The sequence below is a fragment of the Canis lupus genome, chromosome 14, assembly GCF_048164855.1.
Source record: "Canis lupus baileyi chromosome 14, mCanLup2.hap1, whole genome shotgun sequence".
NCBI lineage: Eukaryota > Metazoa > Chordata > Mammalia > Carnivora > Canidae > Canis > Canis lupus.
The window spans coordinates 61,148,347-61,164,323 of record NC_132851.1 but is presented as its reverse complement, the minus strand read 5'-3'; the positions used below and the strand labels follow the sequence as shown (position 1 = coordinate 61,164,323).

Below are 15,977 nucleotides of genomic sequence, written 5' to 3'. Positions count from 1 at the left end.
CTTGGTTTTCAGCTCTTTGAATCCCATTCTCACTGTTTTAATACCATGTATTATTTGTAGAGACAGAAGTAGATTAATGTTTACTTGAGGCAAGAGAAATGGGCAAAGACTTCTAAGTCAGTCGTATGTGATTTCTTCTTGGGCTAATGAAAATGTCCCAAACTTAGATTATAGTGATGGTTTCATAATTCCATAATACACTACACGTATTTGAGTTTTATACTTTTAGTTTTATGGTACACAAATTACATATTATAAAATATATTAACAATGAGGACCAAAATCAATGTTTAAGGAAAAAGAGATTTATAGCTTTGGAAATTTTGGTACTGAATTGAGTCACTTTACATGACTTCAAGTTCTTCATTCTTTCATTCTATGGTTTCTATCATAGGAACTTTGAAATGTTCTTACAGTTACTCTATAATAGTTTGCATTTGTGTATGTAGAAAAATGTTGCAGTAATTGGTTGCCCATTAAGTCAAAGGGATTTAAATGCAACTGTGAAATAAATGTCTGGTTGAAAATAAAAGTAGATTTAAGATCCGTTCTATCACTTGGCTTCTTTCCAAATTAGCCTCTTAAGAATGGGAGGAAACTCGCAGCCACCGTTGACTGAAGAATCTATCGATAAATTCCATCTATTAAAAAAAAAGTAATACTCACGAAGGGTCATTAATGACCATCCTCAATGCATTGAGCAAGTCTGCACTAGACATTGTGCTGAAGTCCAGTCTGATAGCTGCTCCCTTAGCTTTCATGTGAACAATGTTATCAGCTTGATCGGCAAACAAGGGAATGCCCACCATGGGGATCCCGTGGTAGATCGCCTCATAGATGCCGTTGGTTCCACCATGGGTTATAAAGGCTTTGGTTTTCGGATGACCTAGGATTGGATGAATCTCAGCACATTATTAACTGTAAGTCTTAGAAATCAAATGAGAATTGGGCAACATAAGACATATGTTATTATATAAACATGAAACAGCATTCAAATGTCTTTTGGCTCTCAGCGCAAGAAGCACATAAATGTGCTGGAGAGGTAAATGAAGATTGGTGTGGTGCTTGTAACTTGAAAAATGAATACAAGATTGCTGGACAGACAAATTGAACGATAACATTCTGGTTATCACCAAAAAAAGGGAAAGGGTGCAAAAAAAAGAAAGGCAGGTGGCATGTTAGAACATATTCTCTTAAAGGCACAGTAAAGTCCCTGAGTTTCACATGTAGGGTGTCAAGGCAGCAGGAAGTGTGATGCTGGTGGCTCAAATCAGGGGAAGGAAAGATAGCACTTTATCATGAAATGTGTTGTGACTTCATGGAAAAGATTATGGTATTTTTCTAGAGAAAATGTAGGGTCACTGGTAATAAAAGAGAGGCTATTATTTTTCATTGGCACTGAATACCCATGCAGAAGGAGAAAGGATAGGAATAAGGTGGGAAAATTCGGAGACAGAGCGATGTTCTAGGTAGTTAGTAACAAATTATGTGGGAGAAGTAATTACAGCTGAAATACAGGTACTTTGATTCTGGCCCTAAGGAATGGGACTGTGTATAACAACATGCCAACTGTTGTAGCTTATCTTTTTCCCTCTAGGTCTGCAAAATATATGTAAGAAAGTTAAGTTTTAGTTTTGAGTTTTTGAGTAGTAAATGCTCAATCAGACTGCTTTTTGATTAACTGTTATCATTTTGTTTAGAGTTCCTTTCAGTTCAATATTTTCCAGATTCTTACCAAGAAGGTCATTCTGGGGAATCCACTTATACAGCCGAGTATTTGGCCCTAAGGTGTCTGGTTTCTTGCCATCAAATCTCCATAGAACCTTAGAAAGAAAAATACCTTATTTCATGAGTTGAACTTTGAAGTTATAGCTTGTGAACATTTTAAAGAAATTAAGAGATGATCTAGTTAGACTCCTTTCATTGACTGATAAATAACAAGGACAAAAGATATTAAAAATGAGACTACTAAAACCCTAGTATAGTAAGAATACCCCCATTTTGTTACTTATTTTTATATTCAAGCAAGTATGAATGTAATCATAATATTTCACACATGAGGATTAGATGAGATTATCAAGGACAAATTCAAGCATTACAGAAATTTTAGGCAGTTACTATAATTCTAGTGCAAACGAATAGGAAATTACTAAGATCCACACCTTTGTCTGTTATCATTGCTTTCATCTTCCAATGTAATACCAACCTATTTACATCTTTTTAAGTGATACAGAAGGACGTTCCCTTATATCCACTTGTTCATAGCCACTTGTTCCATAAGTCCTTTTATTTGAGTTTTACATGTTTTGATACCCAAAAAAGCTAAATGTGCAATCTGCTGCTTGTGAGAAACAAGTAATTCTGCTTAATAGTAATTCATTAATATCAATAATTTCTCCTTAGTACGTTTAACTTCTTTCACATTACTAATGATTAGGCACTACTTCCAAGAAAAAGGTAATTTTTTTACATGAATGCAGAATATTATTAGTATTTCTTGGTTTGGCAGTTCTTTACATGTGGGAAGAAAAGCCTGTTGGCACTTCAGAAATAACAGTGTACGTGTCAAAAAAACTCCAAAGTGTAGTGGTGCTAAGTTTTATTGAACTGGTTGTTGACATTTCAGTGATGCACTACAAAGCACTGACAGCATTGATTGATATGAAATCTATGCCCAAGCAATTTCCATTGCCAGTACTAAATAGATTCTGATTTTAGAATTTCCCAGCAATCCTCATAACTGGATTATAGTTTACACTGGGTAGTATATATTTGCTATATGCATGTTAAAGTAACTTGCGATGGTAAGCAAAAATTAGCATAAGGAGAAACTATTACAGTGACCGAAAAGTAGTTCACAAATACCCAAATATGCCAGGTGCATTCTATGTATTGGAAAAGAATTTACTACTGTAGTTTATGTAGAAAGAGGCATATGAAACTTTCCCATGCTAGACTTTTTTTCCGGTTGACTCCTTAATACGTTTCTTTTTCCTTCCTTAATTGGGAGCAGTTATTATTCTGATAAGTTAGAGTCCTTTGGAACCAGATATTAATAAGCACTTGGTCACCTTGAGGAGTGGACCCATCTTCTCCCTTTTCATTGATCTTACTCTTTCACTCGTAATAGGGCCCATTTCATCAGTCATGTCAATTTTTCTCTTTCTCTAAGTCATCTTGGCTGGAGGAAAGCCTAGACATAGTTTGGTGATTGTTTTTCTGAACAGCACACTGAGGAGGCTTATCTCAAAATTTAGGGGAAGGAAGAGAAACCTGGATTATCTGATAAGGGTAAACTGCAGGGTGCTTTTCAGACTTTTATCAGTTCCTCTTTAACATAACTGTTGAAATTTAACTCCTTTCTGAGAACAGCTATGAGGTAGGCAGTGCCCTTGGAAATCTTGAAAGGAATGCAGATCTTGTAAGGAAAAGGAAAGAATGACAGACAGAATTTGGTGATTGCTATTCCTGCCCAGGACACATTACAATACCAAGCTTTACTCTGCACGTCCTAAATATATTTCTCTCCAATCTCAATGTTAATGCCAAAGTTATTGTCAAAACAACTTCTGTAGTACTTAGCATCTGCCATTTATATTTTCCTCATGTTTGAGGTAAATTGGAGCTATCATAATGATGTTCATGTCATGAAGGAAAGGGTAATCCGGCCCTTTACAGAGTTTAACAGCCTCATTAAGTAGTTGTATACAATTAAGGTACTCTATCTAACCTTTTGTGGAATCTGGGCAAGGGCTGATGCGATCACATTGGCTCTTTCCTCTGGCATGTTATTGATCATTGACCCTAGAGAAAACACCACAATACCGTTTTCTCCAGAGCTCTGGACAAACTCTTCCATTTCCTGTGAAGAAAAAGTTAACTCCATCAAAAAGGAGAAACAGCATAGCAAACACCACTGAATGAATTTCTATGAGGTTGCGTGAGAGGCTCAGTCGTTTCAGCATCCGACTCTTGATTTGGGCTCAGGTTATGATTGCGGGATTGTGAGATTGAGCCCTGGGTCTAGCTCTGTGCCCAGAGGGGACTTTCCTGGGTGTTCTCTCTCTCCTTCTGCTCCCTTCCCCCACCCGATGTGCAGTCTCTCTCTCTCTCTCTCATAAATAAATAAATAAATAAATAAATAAATAAATAAATAAATCTTTAAAAATTTTTCTTCAATTAAAGATAGATATCAAATATCATCAAGAATTATTAGAGTAATGCCTATATTGATTCTTATTGTGATAAACTACACATAAAAATTATCATTTTAAGTATATCTGAGTATGCAGTTCAATAGTGTGTATATTTTATACTGTTGGTCAACTAATCACCAGAACTTTTTCACCTTGTTAAATTGGATCTCAGTACCCATTATATAACAATTACCGATTCCCTCATAGACCATCTTTATTTTTTTTTTATTTTTTTTAAAGATTTTATCTTTTTATTCATGAGAAACAGAGATAGAGAGGCAGAGACACAGGCAGAGGGAGACGCATGCTCCATGCAGGGAGTCCGATTTGGGACTCGATACCGGGTCTCTAGGATCAGGTCCTCGGCCAAAGGCAGGTGCTAAATCGCTGAGCCACCCACTGATCCCCCCTCCTTGACCATCTTTATCAACCATCATTATACTTTGTATTTCTGTGAACTTGAGTGATCTGGATACCTTATATCAGGGGAATCATACAGTATTTGTTTCTTTATGATTGCCCACTTTCACTTAGCATAATATTCCAAAGCTTTGCCACTTTGGAGTAGGTGTTAGAATTTTCTTCTATTTTAGGCCGAATATTCCGTTGTGTGTAAATACATTTTGTTTATGGATTTATCTGTTGATGGACACTTGTGTTAGACTGAATAGAACTTTTGCTAGTTTTACATCAGGATTTAGACCTTGAGAAAGTTACCATATACACCTAAATATTTTGCAATCAAAATCGATATTAGGTTAACCATTGAATAAGATCTTAGTTTCAGGGTAATCAGACCCTTTGCAGAGTTTAACAGACTCATTAGGTAGTTATATATGATTAAGGTTATTTATCTAACCTTTTGTGGAATCTGGGCAAGGGTAGATGTAATCACAGTGGCTCATTCCTCTAGTAGACATCCAGCATGATGAAGAGACCATCAAGTAATTCAGTAAGGGATGCTTATTTTTCAATTATGTCTTGAAGGTTCAATATCAACCTAAATCTTATTACATCATTGCTTTTTTCATGAAGATTTTCACCTTATATGCTAAGAGTGTAGTTTTGCAATTTTATACTATGGATTTTTTCAGATATAAGTGGTAGGAGTTATTTGGTCTTTATTAAATATGCAGAATTCATGGTCCTCATTATATACACAGTGTAGCTTTCTCTGTGCTCAGGTTTACTGAGATTTTGTCTGGCCTTGGTGTGTGGCGGAAAACATATGTTCTCATATATTAATTAAACCTGTTAATGCTCTAAGTCATCAAACCTTGGAATCTCAAATGAGGAATTGTGTAAAGTTGGAATGACAGCAAGGAAACATTAGATTTGCCTGCAGATATTGTTGGGGCACACACCATTGTTGAGGAATGATCTTTTTAAGCTACAAAAATGGCCCAGAGAAAACAAAGCAAAAGAAACAGGAATCAGGTACCGTAGGCAGGGATTTGGCGGGTTTGCAGTGGAGGCCTCCAACAAAGTCAAAATGTGGTAAGAGTGGGTGAGGATATTCAAAATCCCAGTAGGTTCGAATGAGCCATATATCAGCTTTCCTCATTAACTCATATAGTGTAGTGGGTCTTCCTGAAGGGGAAAAAACAAACAGATCACATCAATAAGAGAAAGGATGGGTATCCCTGGGTGGCTGAGCAGTATGGCGCCTCCCTTTGGCTCAGGGCGTGATCCTGGAGTCCCGAGATCGATTCCTGCCTCGGGCTCCTGGCATGGAGCCTGCTTCTCCCTCTGCCTGTGTCTCTGCCTCTCTCTCTCTCTCTGTGTCTATCATCAATCAATCAATCAATCAATCTTTAGAAAGCTAAAAAAAAAATAAGAGAAAGGATAAAAAGTATATGATCATTTCCACATATGCAGAAAAGGCATTTGACAAAGTAGAACAGCCATTGAAGATAAAACCCTCAGCAACATTGGTTTCGAGGGAACATACCTCAACAAAATAAAGGCTAAAATGGAAAACCCACAGTGAACATCATACTCAAAGGGAAACAACTGAGAGCTTCTCCTCTAAGGTCAGGCACAAGACAAGGATGTCCACCCTTACCACTTTTATTCAACATAGGACTAGAAGTCCTGGCTACAGCAATGAGACAATGAAAAGAAATAAAACCATCCAAATTGGTCAGGAAAAAATAAAACTGTCACTATTTGCAGTTGACATGATACTCTGTATAGAAAACCCTGAGGACTTAAGCAGAAAAGTCCTAGAACTGATAAACTAATTCAGTAAAGTCACAGGATACAAATCAGTGTACAGAAATCTGTTATATTTCTATGTACTAATAATGCAGCAGAAGAGAGACATTAAGAAAACTATCCTGTTTCCCATTGCACCAAAAATAATAAAACTTAACCAAAGAGGTGAAAGACCTGTACTCTGAAAACTATAAAATACTGATGAAAGAAATTGAGGATAAAAGGCATTCCATGCACAAAACTTGGAAGAATAGTATTGAACTGTCTATAATACCCAAGGCAAACTTTAGATTTAGTGTGATCCCTATCAAAATACCAACAGCATTTTTCACAGAACTGGAGCAAACGATCTTAAGATTTGTTGGAACGACAAAAGATTTCAAATGACCAGAGCTATCTTGAAAAAGAAAAACAACCAAACTGGACGTATCACAATACAAGAGTTCAAGTCATGCTACAAAGTTATAATGATCAAAACAGTATGGTCGTGACACAAAAATAGACACATAGATCAATGGAAGAGCATAGAAAACCCAGAAATGAACCCACAATTATATGGGCAATTAATCTTTGACAAAGCAGGAAAGAATATCCAATGGGAAAATGACAGTTTCTTGGTGTTGGGAATATTGGACAGCAACATGGAAAAGAATGAAACTGGACCACATTTTTTTTTAGTCTTCTTTTATTTTTTTATCCTTTTTTAAAAATTTTTATTTATTTATGATAGTCACAGAGAGAGAGAGAGGCAGAGACATAGGCAGAGGGAGAAGCAGGCTCCATGCACTGGAAGCCCGACGTGGGATTTGATCCCGGGTCTCCAGGATCGTGCCCTGGGCCGAAGGCAGGCACCAAACCGCTGCGCTACCCAGGGATCCCTTTTTTATTCTATTTTTATTTTTAGTATTTTATTTTATTTTATTTTACTTTATTTTATTTTTTTATTCATGAGAGACAAAGAGAGAGAGAGAGAGAGAGGCAGAGACACAGGCAGAGGGAGAAGCAGGCTCCATGCAGGGAGTCCAAGGTGGGAGGGTCTCCAGGATCATGCCCTGGGCTGAAGGAGGCGCTTAACCGCTGAGCCACCCGGGGTGACTTGACCACTTTCTTATAGTATACACAAAAATAAATTCAAGGTGGAATGAAAGACCTAAGCGTGAGACAGGAAAACCATCAAAATCCAGGAGAAGAAAACACGCAGTGACCTCTTTGGCCTCAGCAAGAGCAATTTCTTACTAGATATATTGATGGTAGTAAGGAAACAAAAACAAAAATGAACTATTGGCACTTCATCAAGATAAAAATCTTCTGTACAGCCAAGGAAATAATCAGCAAACCTGACAGGCAACCTACAGATTGGGAGAAGGTATTTGCAAATGACATTTTCAGTAAAGAGATGGTATCCAACATCTATAAGGAGCTTATCAAACTCAACAACGACACCCAGGGAACAAATAACACATTTAAAAAATGGGCAGGAGACATGCATAGGCATTTTTTTTTAAAGATTTTATTAACTTATTCATAAGAGACACAGAGAGAGCGAGCGAGGCAGAGACACAGGCAGAGGGAGAAGCAGGCTCCATGCAGGGAGCCTGAGGTGGGACTCGATCCTGGGTCTCCAGGATCACACCCTGGCTGAAGGCAGCGCTAAACTGCTGAGCCACCCGGGCTGCCCATATGTCAAATTTAATGAACCAACCAAACAAGCAAAATACAAAAAGAGAGAGAGAAACCAAGAAATAGATTTTAACTGTAGGGAAAAAAACTGATGGTTATCAGAGGGGAGGGGAATGTGGGGGATGGGTAACATAGGTGATGGGGATTAAGAAGTGAACTCATGATGAGCACTGAGTGATGTATGGAAGTGTTGAATCACTATATTGTACACCTGAAAGTAATATAACACTCTGTTAACTATCCTGGAATGAAAATTAAAACGTGGTAGAAAACTAAGAGTAAATAAAGAAGCAAAAAAATCTCATAACAAGCAACTTCTACTACAAGCATTTAGAAGAAATGAGAATAATGGAATGTGAATTTACTATGGAATCTTCTGAAAGGAGTTTTGACTAGTTACAAAAAAGGCTTAAAAGTATTTGTAGTTTGCTAACAGATACATATATGATACAAACATGTATTGATGCAAATATATACATTTGCATATATGTATTGATCATATGCAAATATGAGAGACAAAGTGTAAGACTCATTTCTCACATCACAGTAGTACGTTCAAAACCAAACAATTTGTTAACCTAAGCCACTATGAAAATAAACCATGCATTTATTTATTCTTGAATTCTGCAAAAGTAACAGATGCAAATGTAAACTATTGAGCCCCCCATCAATTAACCAATGGAAACACATTTCCCGCGTGTACTCAGTGTAATTTCTACAATTTAGCAAGTTATTCCCTTGATCCTAGATTTTCCAAGAAAACTGTGAGTTTTTGGGGTGTATGGCTTGTATTGACCATTGTAATTAGTTAATATTTGGAGCTTAATAATATTTATGTAATAAATAATATTTGCAAGTCACAGCTGGAATATTTTCCACAAGTACGGAAATAGAACGTGCACTCTTAATTGTGGCGCATTACGCCTTTAGGGCAGTAACATAGTTTTTTTTTTTTTTTAATGTAAACTATTAACGTGTATGTGCACCCCTCAATAAGATTTAGACTCTAAATCAGGATTTATGGGCAACCCCGGTGGCACAGCGGTTTAGCGCCACCTTCTGTCCAGGGTGTGATCCTGGAGTCCCGGGATCGAGTCCCACATCAGGCTCCCTGCATGGAGCCTGCTTCTCCCTCTGCCTGTGTCTCTGCCTCTCTCTCTCTGTCTGTGTGTCTCTCATAAATAAATAATAAATAAATAAATAAATAAATAAATAAATAAATAAATAAATAAATAAATAAATAAATATCTTTAAAAAAATTTTAAAAACCCAGGATTTATAAGCCCTGGTGAAAGAATATGTAATCATTAGAAACTTCATACTATAGATTCCTGAGTCTAACATAGCCATTGTATCTCATAGCCTTCTAATTGGCTGTGGTGAAGGAATTATGAAGGAGGTATTCACAGTCATAAAACATTATTAAACCTAAGCCACTGTCAAATTAAACATGCATTTGTTTATTCTGAAATGCTGCGAAAGTGACAGATGCAAATGTAAACAATTTTTTGAGGTCCCCTGTCAATTAACCAATGGAAACACTTTTCCCTAGAATACTCAGTCTAATTTCTACAATTCAGCAAGTTATTCCCTTGATCCTAAAATTTCTTTCAGGTAATATGTAAACACTTTAGTTCTTTTTTAAAAAAAGATTTTATTTATTCATGAGAGACAGACAGCGAGGCAGAGACACAGGCTTAGGGTGAAGCAGGCTCCATGCAGGGAGCCTGATGTGGGACTCTGTCCGGGGACCCCAGGATCACACCCTGAGCCAAAGGCAGACGCTTAACCGCTGAGCCACCAGGCATCCCAACACTTTAATTCTTAACTAAGGAAACTGAAGAAACAAGTGGGAATATTATCCTCAACACTATAGACAGTTGTACTAGAAATATATGACTCCTCAGTTGACATGTCTGCTTTCATCAAGATAGTGAAATTTCTAATGCCGTTTTTTTTAACATGGAAAAAGTGGAATAAAATGGATATATAGAAAATAAATATAGTAGAGAAGAATTTAAAGCAGCGAAACTACTCTAATAGTGGTAGATGCATATCATTATAAATTTTTAAAACTCATAAAATGTACCAAGCTGAGAGTAAACTCTTACGTAAACTATGAACTTTGGATGATAATAATGTGTCAGTGTAGGTTCATGAGTTGCAACAAATGTACCACTTTGATGGGGGATGTTGATAATGGAGAAACTTATGCCTGTGGGGGGGTGAGGGTTATATAGGAAATCGTGATTCAAAATGCTGTGACTTAAAATTCTTCTAAAAAAGTAAAGCATAGCATAAGTAATATTTTCAGTGTGTATTTCATAAACAGGAAGGATAAAATACTGAGAAAAAATTAAAAAGCAAACCACAGAAACCCCTTTTTAAAGCTATTACAAACAAACACATGGAATGGATATGTCATTGGTTCAAGAATTCCTCAGTGCTCTAATGTCAGTTATTGACTCCCTAGAGTGTGATGTACCCATAATGGACAGTGGGATTCTAACTGGCCCTGTCATATAAGTCTTTGCATGTGTTTGTGAGATTGAGAGATCATTTTATACTTTCGTGTCATCATTTTACTTCTAAAAGACAAATTTCCTCCCTCTTAGTACTTCTACAAACTCTCCTCCCCAGCACTAGGAGAATTAGGACTTCATGTTACTAATGAAAAGCATGACTTACCTAGTACTTCGCTGTAAAACTGATCCCAACTCTTCTCATTTATTGTTTGGAACCAAAAGTCAAAATAAAGCACATATATCATATTTTTTACTCTCTCCATGAATGTCATTTGATCAGTTAATTCTGACAGAATAACAGGTACGTAGGATGGAGGGAGAGGAAGTCCTCCGCTGTGTTTCTCAAATGCGTAGCCTGGAGAGAAACGGAGACTGTACACTAAAGGTATTTTAAGGAGCTCAGCCAGCAGCTCACCGCAGGGTATGATAGTATCTGCAAGGACGAGATCAAATTTTGATTCTTGTAGTTTTGTCATGAGTTTCTTGTTCAAAACTACATCTTTACAGAGCTTCTGAGCACATTCATAAAATTCCCAAAAAATTTCTTGCATTACTGAAAAATATGTCCAAAATGAATCTTTTGGCATATCATATATCCAAATGTTGAGCAGTTTTATGAACAAAGCCTCAAAATCACCTCTAGATAAATGTGCAGAATAAATCTCAAATTTAATAGCAGATAATTTGTTCGGATCAACAAGAATGGAAGCTGACGATGTCAGAACAGTCACTTCATGACCCCTCTGGACAAGTTCATCCAGGATTGTCTTTACATTGATCCAGTGGCTGTATTCCGTGGGCCACACCAGCACCTTTCCGCAACTCCCAGAGCTAAAGTAACAGCTCAGCTGTAGCAGCAGAAGCACTGAAATCCATTTCATAGACATCCTGGGGGATGCGCTGCTTCTTCTGAAATCCCTGCCTTCTTCTGCCATTGCTTGCACTTATATCCGAGGAGCATCAATCAGGAAGTTAAACTATAACTCCTACCTTTCAAAGTAAATACATTATATGAACTGTCCGAGCATTTGGATGGCAAGTGGAAAAAGCCAAAGTAGACGACTTTGTTTGTATGCAAATGTGTGTAATGTCTGTTTGATGATTTTAGTCCTATCATCTAGCTAAGAGTCAAGGTGCAAGTCATGTGTCTTACGTAATATATTTTGGAAGAGTGTCGAGGACGCTGCTGCGAGGTGACTGCAGTCCTCTTGACACAAGAATGAAAGTTATTATACAGGAAAATTATCTTTCTGGTTATGATGACCCGAGAGATGTTTTTGTTTTGTTCACAAAAATTTGGTTGACATGTACTTCCATACCGTACAAGTGCCAGATTTAAAGTGTACAGTTCAGGGGTTCATAGTATATTCACAGAATTGTGCAACCGCTCCGGTGATCAATTTTAGAGCACTTTCATCACCCCAAATGGAAACCTTCACTCTGTAATGGAACTCTTCATTTTCTGCATTTCCCAGCCTTAGTCAACATTTTGTCTGCTTTTTTTGTCATATATATTCCTGTTTTGAGCATTTCGTATAAATGAAGTGTCTTTTGTGACTGGTTATTTTAATTAGCATACTATTTTATTTAAAAAATTTTTTTGACTTTATTGAGAGATCCTTGATATAACATTGTGCAGTGGTCAGGTGTACAACATGATGACTTGATTCGCTTTATATATTGTGACGAGATTACACCATTCTCATCCATCACCTCACACACTTATCTTTTTTTCTGGTGAGAACTTTATAAAAATCATTTTTATTACTTTTTTATTGAAGTACAGTTGACACACAATGTTAATTAGTTTCCTGTTACAACATAGTGATTCCACAAGTCTATCCGCTAGGGTGTGCTCACAGGCGTAAATTCCATTTGTCACTACACAATGTCACCACAATTACTGACTATGTTCCCTGCGTTTTAGGTTTTATTCTCCTGACATTTATTGCATTTATTTCATACCTGGAAGCCCGTATCTCCCACTCCCTTTCACTCATTTGGCCTTCCCTCTCCCCCTTTTTTCTAGAAGCTATCATTTCTCTATATTTGTCTTTCCGCTCTGTTTCTTTATTCGTTTTGTTTAGATTCCACATATAAGTAAAATCATATGACATTTGTCTTTCTCCTTCTGACATATTTCACTTAGCATAATACCCTCTCGGTTTGTCCATGTTATCACCAATGGCAAGATATCATTCTTTGTTTGTGGTGGAATAATATTGCATTGTCTCCATATAGTACGTCATCTTTATCCATTCATCTATTGACGGACACTTGGATTATTTCCATCAGCTCCTCTTTCAAATAATGCTGCAGTAAACATAGGGTGTGTATATCTTTTTGAATTAGTGTTTCGTTTTCTTTGGGCAAATACCCAGTTGTGGAATTACTGGAGCATATGGTATTTCTATTTTAGTTTCTTGAGAAACCTCCGTACTGCTTTCTCTAGTGGCTGCACCACCTACAGTAGACAAGGGTTGCTTTTCCTCCATCTTTGCCAATACTTGTATTTCTTGCCTTTTGATTCTAGCCATTTTGACAGGTGTAAGATGATATCTCCTTGTGGTTTTGATGTGTATTACCCTGATGATTAGTGATGTTGAGCATATTTTCATGTGTCTGTGTTCCATCTATTTGTCATCATTTTTTTCTCCTCCTCCCCTTCTCCTCCTCCTCCTTCCCCTCCTCCTCCTCCTCCTTCTCCTCTTCTTCTTCTTCTTCTTCTTCTTCTTCTTCTTCTTCTTCTTCTTCTTCTTCAGTAGGCTCCATGCTCAATGTGGTGGTTGAACTCATGACCCTGAGATCAAGAGTCATATACTTTACCAATTGAGCCAGGCAAGTGCCCCTTCATTGCTGGTCTTCTTTGGGAAAAGTCTATTCAGGTTGTTGCCCATATTTTAATTGGATTATTTCACTTTTTTGGCGTTGGATTGTATATGTTCTTCATATATTTTGGATATTAATCCCCTACTGGGTATGCCATTTGGGAACATCTTCTCCTCTTCTGTAAGTTGCCTTTTGGTTTTGTTGATGGTTTCCTACATTGTGCAAAAACTTACTTTGGTATAGTTCTAGTGGTTTATTTTAGTTTTGGTTTCCCTTGCCGGAGGAGGAATATCTAGAAAAATGTTGCTGCAAACAATGTCAAGGAGATTGCTGCCTATGTTTTCTTCTAACTTTTTGATTTCATGCCTCACATTTGGTCTTTAATCCATTTTGAGCTTATTTTTGCTTATTGTGAAAGAAAGTGGTTCATTTTTATTCTTTGATGTGTAGTGGTCCAGCTTTCAAGCACCATTAATTGAAGGGGCTGTCTGTCCCCCATCATATATTCCTACCTCTTTTGTCCTAGATTAATTGGCCATAGAAGTGTGGGTTTTATGTCTGAGCTCTTTCTTCTGTTCCACTTCTCAGTATGTGTTTTTGTGTCAGCACCGCACTGTTTTGATTACCATAGCTTTGTAGTGTATCTTAAAATGTAAGATTGTGATGCCTCCAGCTTTGTTCTTCCTTCCTGAGATTGTTTGGGCATTGGGGATGTATTTTGATTCTATACAGGTTTTAGTATTATTTGTTTTGATAATGTGAAAAATGCTGTTGGTATTTTGATAGAGATTGCTTTTTTTTTTATTGGCAAATTGAAAATGCAGTCACCTTTCATGTTCTTGGCTTGAAATATTTAGAATTACATCTTGTCCCATTCGTTGAACTGAAATTTACTGAACATTTTCAATGTTTAACACTGTTGTGGCCTTGTTTTTAGGAATATTGGAGGGTAATGCAACAAAATTACCCCTTAGGGAACTTGGAAAGGAAATCAAAAGGGCAATACAGACTGAAAGAAAATATTTGCAAAAGATTCATTTGAAAAAGAACTTGCATCTGAAATAAAGAAATTCTTATAACTGAAAAGTAAGAGAATCCCATAAAAATACATATTCCATCAAAGAAAAGTTAAAGATGATGAATACATAAAAAACGCTGAAAATCATTATTAGGGATGTGCAAGTTAAAAAGCACAGTAAGATATCACAGTTGGGTATTGGGTAGTATGGGCATTTTAACAATTTACTCCTAGTTTGTGAGAATAGACTATTTTTCCATCTGATTGTGTCATTTTAAATGAGTTTCACCAATGTTTCATAGTTGTTTTTTTTTTAAGATTTTATTTATTTATTCATGAGAGACCCAGAGAGAGAGAGTCAGAGACCCAGGCAGAGAGAGAAGCAGGCTCCATGCAGGGAGCCCGACGTGGGATTCGATCCGAGGACTACAGGATCAAGCACCGAGCCAAAGGCAGGTCCCAAACCACTGAGCAACCCAGGGATCCCTGTTTCATAGTTTTGAGTAGATATTTCAGCTCTTTGAGTTTATCCAAGGTTTTTTTTTTTTTTTTTTTTTTCTTTCTGGGAAACTCTTTTATCTCTCTTTCCATTCTGAATGATATCCTTTCCAGGTAAAGTATTTTGGATTGTAGCCTTCTTCCTTTCAGCACTGTGAATATGCCATGTGTTCCATGAGAGGGAAGTATATGCAAAATGACTTCCAAAGGCTAGAAGTGCTGTAAGACAGAATAAAACGACTGACAAGTCTAGCTTGAAGACAAATGGTTTACTAAAGGGGACTTAGGGACAGAAGCATTTCTTGGGTGGCTCCAAGTAAATCTTTGTAAACTCACCTCCTGTTAGACCTACATTTATAGCTCTAGTGGCTGAGGAGTATATGCTGATAGACCACTGAAGAGGAGATGTTAGAGTTATAGTCATATCGCTAAGAAGATCAAGGACATTATGCCACAAGGGTTTACTTTAGGGTTGGTGAAACCCAAACTGTGACCAGCTAATATAGTTTACCTATTAAAATTCAGCTTGCTCAGCAAACAAGTTTTAAGATCTTACTTCGCTATGTCCAGCAATCCAAAGTTATGTCATAACCTTTCCCAGTCCCAACCACTTCCATGTGGTATAAATTTTGAGTTCTGCAACCCAAGTACCAACTTAGGATGATCTTCCCTTGACTTCCTTCATCTCAAATCATAGTAAAACTCTGTCAAGGTGTGTTCTCCCTCTTGTTATGTCAAATAAACCTAGCTTTGCTTGATCAACTTTTATTTTTTCGAATGCTGTTGGAAGAGTTAGCAATTGACTTGTGTATTCAAAAGGTCTGCCCTCCTCACAGAAACCCTTGAATAAAGTGAAAGAGAATGTGAAACTAGGCTTCTTGCATTTGTATGTCACTCTGTGTCCAACATAGTTATTATTGAATTGACTCATATTTCCTCTTGGCGATTTTTCATGAAGTCTCTTTTGATATGTAGGCTTTCCAGATTGTGAAGGCTACATATGACAATACATCC

The 15,977-nt window shown here is 37.1% G+C and overlaps 1 protein-coding gene across 1 annotated transcript; it reads right to left on the bottom strand.

Moving 5' to 3' along the window:
* Positions 1-209: 209 nt before the first annotated feature.
* LOC140604165 (UDP-glucuronosyltransferase 2B31-like) lies at positions 210-11,684 on the bottom strand. Its single transcript, XM_072775264.1, has 5 exons — positions 10,782-11,684; positions 5,638-5,786; positions 3,731-3,862; positions 1,736-1,823; positions 210-886 (listed from the first exon to the last, which is right to left on the bottom strand). Exons 1-5 carry the CDS (start codon positions 11,551-11,553, stop codon positions 663-665), a joined length of 1,365 nt encoding a protein of 454 aa, XP_072631365.1. The 5' UTR covers positions 11,554-11,684; the 3' UTR covers positions 210-662.
* Between the last annotated feature and the right edge of the window lie 4,293 nt (positions 11,685-15,977).